General features: G+C 32.2%; 1 protein-coding gene across 5 annotated transcripts in view; it reads right to left on the minus strand.

Moving 5' to 3' along the window:
• Positions 1–260: 260 nt before the first annotated feature.
• The window catches only part of LOC110022218 (glucose-induced degradation protein 8 homolog), an 18,473-nt gene continuing 11,186 nt past the window's right edge, over positions 261–7,547 (minus strand). For 3 of the 5 annotated variants that reach the window (XM_020721047.1, XM_020721048.1, XM_020721043.1), the window contains exon 6: positions 1,355–1,663. In XM_020721047.1, the coding sequence (XP_020576706.1) occupies positions 1,542–1,663 (122 nt within the window). In that variant the 3' untranslated portion in view covers positions 1,355–1,541. Of the gene's footprint in view, positions 527–1,045; positions 1,131–1,354; positions 1,664–7,547 lie in introns of those variants that run through there. The other 2 variants (XM_020721045.1, XM_020721046.1) reach the window with 2 other exon arrangements.

A 7,547-nucleotide genomic window follows, 5' to 3' on the forward strand; every position in this document is an offset into this window, starting at 1 on the left:
CCATGTACAGGTGAAGATGCATTGGTTTCCACCGATCAAGATTGACTGACATTCAAATTTTTTTGGGGCATTTACAAACAAAACCATACAATTCTAATGCATTTACATATCTAACATCTAAACATTAACAATAAACAAAATCAGTTCTACTAACTTCGTGAATGTCAAATGCACCTTTCTAAGCAGAATAGGTTTATAGAACGCAAGGTGTTATAAATGCAAATATCAAACTTTAGGTTTCAGGTATGTAAAAACCATTAGAATTATGCGGCAGCTGGTATGTATGTTTCCCAATTATTCAGCAGATGGGAAAAAATCTACAGAAATCCTACCTTTAGTCAATAATGAAAATGAATATAAATCCCATAAGTAAGATTTCCATGAGTTCACTTGACATCAACTCACCATATATTTTGCAAAACAAAGAGCATTGCACGCTATTAAAAGTGGTAAATTTGATATTTTTATCTAGCTTTTGTTCATCTTGATTTCTCGTCTTAGTAGTTCTGTATGCTATCATTGTCACCTTCAAATTAAAAAAAAGTTTTATTGTAATCAGTAAAAAAAGTAAGTTTTATTGTAATCAGTTTTTACCATGCTGGTATTTCCTAAGTATTTGCATATCTAGCACCAAAACTTTGCTTTTTTTACATTTATCCTGCATAATATTTTTCATATCACATCAAAAATACCGCAATCTTAACTTCTAAAAAGTGAAAGCAAGCATTTCCTGCATAGGTAAGATGGCATACATGTAAAAGTTGAAGTTTAGGTGTTAGATATGTAAATACAAAAGAAATGAGTGGCATGTCCGTAAATCTTCCCAGAAAAAAAAAAAAAAAAAAAAAAAAAACCCACCCATATCTCACATTCATATCTTTGACTAATCCAATCACCTTTAACCCAGGACAGGTTAAATTTCTCTCTAATAAAATCAAGATCAAGTGTTCTTATTTTTTTATGTAAGCTCATCATGTTATCAAAAGACTAAAATCGATGAAGATATCCCCGCGGCTTGGAAGCCAAGTTCTACTTCATTCACGGCCGAGTGCTCATCATTACCAAAAATCACTTCCATTACCAGATACATATAGGTGGATTGGCCTTCCAATTTGTTTGTGTCGTGTTATCTAGACTTCATACACACATGGACAGAAGCAAATAGAAAGAAAATGATTAAAATAGCTATTCAGTCATTCATATCAAACAAATGTCAGATCAAATCTTCAACGAGTTATTGAATAAACACAACTTCGATGCTTCAAGATAGAGTCAGACAACTTCGAATCATGCTCAACATCATTAAATACACGTCAAACAATATCAGACAAACGAAAATTCACAATCTCTACACTTAGCCGTCAATATAAAATTAAAGTTTTAAAAATTAAGTAGCAATGTGATTGCGAGAGAGGAAAAACACTAATAAATACAGAGTGAGACAAAGGAATCATATGTAGATAACAAGAAAAAACTATTCACAAAGCCTCCTATTACTGCACTCAAAATGCGAGAATGCGGCAATTACCTGGAATACAAATTCAGATGGTCGGTTCTTCGAGTGCTGCTGTGGATAAGTCGTTGATGCGAGGATAAGATGCCTTCTCATCAAGTTGGTTTTGAGCCCATATAAGCATCTTCAGCAAGCTTGGAAGCTTAGGATCTAGCAGTTAAATTGTTCAGCATTAATTGGGAATGAAAAAGGTCAAGAGTTCTAAAGCATAAGATTATGAATGAAGAAGGTCAGAGAGTTTTAAAGCATAAGATAAGGCACTCGTATAAAAAAACAAATCAGGTAAAATATTTGTTAAATATGATGATATCAAGAAAAAAAATAAAAATGCTACTTTTAGATAATACTAAATGAAGTTTTGAAGAAACCCTTTTATAAAAGCGTAATGAGCTAAATCATAAAGCACACTAAATTGATCCCAAAAAAAAAAGAGTCGAGCTAGATACATCTATATAAAACACCTCATGATATTTAGAAATTTAATGGGGATATTAGAATAATTTCATAAATAAAACTTTCCAATGGAGTCTTTAAAAATAAATAGAACATAAATGATTAGGGGAAAAAAAAACATTCCGCAACAAATACTAAAAAGCAAAAGAAAATTGAAGGATTATCGTAAGTATAAAAAAATAAAAAAGTATGGGCCTTAAAATAAAGGTATTCAAAAAGGTGATGAAAGCGTAGTTTTAGAAACTTAAATCAATATCAAAGAATACATTTGGATTTATGCAAAAAAAAAACAATAACGAAGTCAATGTTTGTGCTAAAGCAAATGGAAAAGAGCAATGAGAAGATTTACATATTATTTTCATTGATATTTGAGAAGGGATATGATAAAGTATCATGAAGATTAATTTGGTGAGAATAAATCTAACAAAGTATTATTGGTAAATTAAACATAATAAACAAAGTGTGAATGAATATTTACTACCATTAGAAGGTGTAGTAAGAAACTCCAATTTATAGCCCAAAGAATATTAACATTATTGGGGTAATAGAAATTTTCATCTAAGTCTAATGTCTGACATATAGCATGCATCCCAAAATATTAAATGAACTCAGACGGACGAAACATTTACAAATTTTAACTTCAAAAAGTATTTTAGGGACCAAGCAGAAAGTCAAAGCAAAGTCGTTGACCATAAATCCGGTATTCGAGGAGCTGCTAAGGAAGAGAAGAAAGAGGCCTAATGTTACTCATTGAAACGACCATCTTTTAGAAATGATTCAAAATTTCTAATAACAGTAAAATCTTCTAAATCTAAGCACTTATGAGACCTAACTAAATCAAATTAATAGAATCAAGGACTGACCCAACGTTTCCTTTTATCCCACAAGAAAAAAACTCACGGATAGAGGGGGTTGGCCACTAAAGTCCAACCAACTAGTCGAGGGGACAACAAACAACCACTCAGAAAGCTCCCACTATGAGCAATGCATTTGTAGTGTTCTATCATGACGACAAATGTCCCTTTTTTGGCACAATTTGCAGAACTAAATCTCACGTTTTAAAGCTATTATAGCCTTTAAAGGTCAATGATTATTGAGACATTAGTGGTGAATGGATGCTCACAAGGAGATAAACATTTTGATATAAAATTGATGATCTATCATCACCATTTTCTGACTCCCCCAAATTTGATATGCAAACCTCCTTAAAATAGTGCCCATCAATCTATCTGCAGAAATTTATATATGCCAACAACATTGTGGCAGTATGATCTACAAAATGATATATTTTATATGTACATAGCCATTGTCGCACTTCTAATCGACAACCAAGGATACCAGCTTGAGCAGGTTGATCGAGTTGACCCATGGACAAGCTCATCCAATCATTTTCTTATCAACAGGAGGTACAATACGATGCCATTCATCGCTATTAAAAACGAGGAAGATTTTGATATGATACTTGATAAGGATTGAAATACATATCGTAAAATATAAAAATATACTAGCCTTTCCCATTTGAGACATGTTAAAGTTCAAAATTGTAAGGAACTCAAAAGCTCTAACCACAACTTGGAGTTCCAGCTGATACTTCAACGTTTGTGGATCATTTTTACAAATTTTATTTTAGTACAAATATTTCCTTTTAATAGAAGGAATATTATTTGAACCTTATTGTCAAATCTAGATCATTTTGTTCAACACAAGACACGGCCACCTCCTGTAACTATTGATAGACTCTTGTTGACGGTTGAATCCAAATCTTCAAATCCACTCCATCCACTAAGGACAAATCTTACTGCCTTTATCACTCACCAATTCTATGTTATCTAATCCACACTCTCCATCTAGGAGGAATATCTAGATTGCCTCAATCACCAAATGACTTTAGGTAATTCAATCTGTAATTCTCTCAGGAGAGGATCTATCCCAAATTCCCAATTGTCAGCCAACTTCCATTTTTCAATCCCCCATATTTCAAAAGATGGAATGAACCAACTGCTTTCATCACTTGTCAACTTTCGGCCATTCAACCCCCTTAAGTTTAAGTCTTAAGTTTAAGAATGAAGGCATCCATATTTCCTCTATCACCAATCAACTTTGGGCCAAGGAAATCCATTTCTTTCAAAAGAAGGATTGTTCAACCCGCCACCATCAGTCGCTAACTATAAGGGTTCAGTCCACACTTCAGTATAGGAACAGTCATGATCAACTTTATAGTCTATAGTTTTCAGGTAATTACGCCTTTTTTTTTTGTCAGAAGAGACTTTTTCCCAAACGCTTCCTGTTGCTTGTTAAATTTGTGTTATTCAACCCCCCTTCTTTTAAGAGAGAAATTGTCCATTTGTTCTTCAAAACTTTTCAATTTTCTGGAGATAGAGTTCCCAAAAGGAATGCAGCAACCTAAATAGTATTTGGCAAGGAGGCATGAGTTTTTTAGAATGATAATTGTAAGGTAAGAGGTACAAGCTCAACTGGGATGAAAAATAGTCAGGAGTTATCTAGCTTGTAACCTAAAATTAAACCAACTAATGATGAAATGTATGAAAGCATGAAGTAGGGCTAAAACTAATATTAAATTTATTTACTAGGGAAATGTTTGGGATGGTTGCATTTGTCCAACTATCTAGAATAAAAAACAAATTTTTAAAATTTGTTGTGTGTATTGTAATTTTTTTCCTTGAGAAAACTTTTGGGAGCAACTTCCTTAGAATTACCGCACTAGCGAATCTGTTGTGAAAAGCTCTTCCTCATATAAATTTTCAAAAAGCAACAAGAAAGTGGGAGCCAAACAAGAGTACGACACTGATCTAAAAGTTCTGAAATTTTAGTCCAAGCACAGTAAAACTTGAAACTTCAAATGAGAAAATATGAATTGGTGTACACAAAGATTAGAAAAATAAACATTGCATGCTTGAAACAAAAAAAAAATGGAAAGGCAAAAGATCTAATGATATTGTACATCTAAGAATAAGTTAAGACAATAAGAATCATCAGTTAAAAGAAAAAACTTGACGTGAATAGGCTTAATGGTAGAATATTTGTTACAAGTAAATTATCAGTGAAGAAGACATGATATTTCGAGTCAGTATCTATGCTCCTCAAATTGGATTAGTGGCCTGAAAAATTAATTTTGGTATGAGATAGATGGGTTATTATAATGTAGGTTTGATGAAAAGAGGTTATCATTGATGGTAACTTGCTTTTATTTATAGGTTTTAAAAGGGTTATATATGAAACAATTTATAATAAGAAACAAAAAGATGATGAGAGAATCTACACTTGATTTATAAAAAGATTATGATGATCTTCCATTAACAATAAAAAAGCACTGACTTTCAGAAGTAGGCCTGCCAAATCACAAAAACAAAAAATAATCCAAGGAAAATAAATCTTTTTGTCTGTGTTGTTAAATGATTTCAAGAGAAAATGGTCTAAGAAGTTCTCAGAATAAATAACTTAACTAAGTGCCTAAAAATAAGACAGTGGAAATTAAAAAATGAGAAGTTAATCTTCCGAGATAGATTGCTTGAGATAATTTAGTTAAAATTCTACAAGTAAACCAAATTTGATGTGATACAAGGCATGTTACATTGAAAAGAATGTGACAAGTTTCAAGAGTTCAAAAATATATTATGAAGACACATGACAACAGAGTGAGAAGATACAAACACTTTTAAGAAAAAATAATTACACATTAAAAAGTAGAAAAATAAATTGCATCGAGTCTTACAATGATATAGTAAGTGAAAGTCTTGTAAAAATTTAGTGAAGAAAGTAAAATATTATAGCTAGAGAAGATTCATCTAATAAATAAGGTACTTAGAAAAATGTTAGATAAAGATTATGAATGAAAAAGATCAGAATTTCTAAAGCATTCGATAAGGCATACGTATCAAAAACTAAGCTGATAAAATTTTAGTTAAATATGAAGATATCAAGTAAAAAAGATGCTAAATTTAGAAAATACTACATAAAGTTTTGAAGAAAGCTTTTATAAGAGAACGATGAGCTAAAACTAAATCATAAAGCACACTATAAATTGATCACCCACATCCCCCCCAAAAAAAGAGTTAGATATGTCCATATCAGATACCTCATAATGTTTAGAAATTTAATGGAGATATTAGAATAATTTCGCATACAAATCTTTCCAATGGAGTCTTTAAAAATAAACAACATAAATGATTAGAAACGAACATTTTGCTACAAATAATAAAAAACAATAGGAAATCTATGGATTATCATAAGTATAAAAAAATAAAATGTATGGGTCGTGCAATAAAGGCCTTCAAAAAGGTAATGGAGCATAGTTTTAAAAAACATAAATCAATATCAAAGAATACATTTGGATTTATGCTAAAAAACTAAATATAATGCAAATGCTTGTACTAAAGTGTCAGTCAACCTTTTGAAAATTGAAAATAATTTTTAAAATTTAATTTAAATATAAGAGGTATATAGTTTGAGTTTTGAAAGTAATATGTGTTAATTGTTAATTTTTGAAAAATGTTAATTTTTGAAAAATGAGACCAAATGGATCTCCTTAGTCTAATAACTTGCATAATCGTGTTTGATGCCACGAATACTACACATTCCTGAAAGATAAGGACATACCTCGGCGATGAACTCAATCCTGCAAACTAAGAGATTTGTGATATCCGTTCGGCTTGCAAATCTTTTATGTGTGACCGACAAGTTCTCCTATTTAGTATAAAGATTAAATAGGATTTATTTTACCTGGGTTCCAAATTACCTATAGAGGCAAGCCTCATAGTTAATTACATCTCAAATGACGAGGGTCACTTGAGAAAACTATCGATAATGAACAGAGGTACTAGTCTTCAAGAATTCGAAGTTTAAGTTTTCACGGTAGGACGTGGAAAGGTAAGTGGGAGTGGCTCAAATAAGAACAGTTATTTTCAGGAGTCCAAAAGAAGGAAAAGATATGGGACGTCACGAATCCCGAGGAGAATCCTCAGTGACTTCCCAAACTATCCTACTGTGTGGCTGCGTTTTGAAAATAATATTATTCGAGTGTTCAATTCTGTCAATTTTATTATTTGGAACTTACATTTGAATAATATACGATTATGCAGATAACCCGCAAAGATGTGAGAGTTTACGTCGTACCGAACGACAACCTCGGACTTTTAAGTCGAGTTAGGACTTATAATGTTCAGCATGACTGTGCAGGGGCCTAAAAATAAGTTGAGGATTTACGGCGTGCTAGACGGGCAACTTCGAAGTCCTATGACTTATTGTTTAAACTAAGAAAAGATGTGTTGTTGTAGACTCGTTTGCTCTCTTGAGGATGTCCTTCTACAAGTCTTCTTCGTGTTGCCCACGGCGTATACTCCAAGTTCCTCGTCGAAGTAGCAGTCCTAAAGTCTAAGGTTCAAAAAGCTTTACCATGTGTGTTCCAAAGTTTTGGTTTTGTTGTCATTCAAACATTATGAAGATGTTAAAGTTGATTATAGTGACACCGGTTAGAATTTCACGGTTCTCTCGTTCCGGTACCACTATTTTCTTTTGAATTTACTTATTCTAAACGAGTTGTTAAGCTCATTTAAACTGGAGA

The sequence above is a fragment of the Phalaenopsis equestris genome, unplaced genomic scaffold (genome assembly GCF_001263595.1).
Source record: "Phalaenopsis equestris unplaced genomic scaffold, ASM126359v1 Scaffold000174, whole genome shotgun sequence".
In the NCBI taxonomy this organism is placed as follows: Eukaryota; Viridiplantae; Streptophyta; class Magnoliopsida; order Asparagales; family Orchidaceae; genus Phalaenopsis; species Phalaenopsis equestris.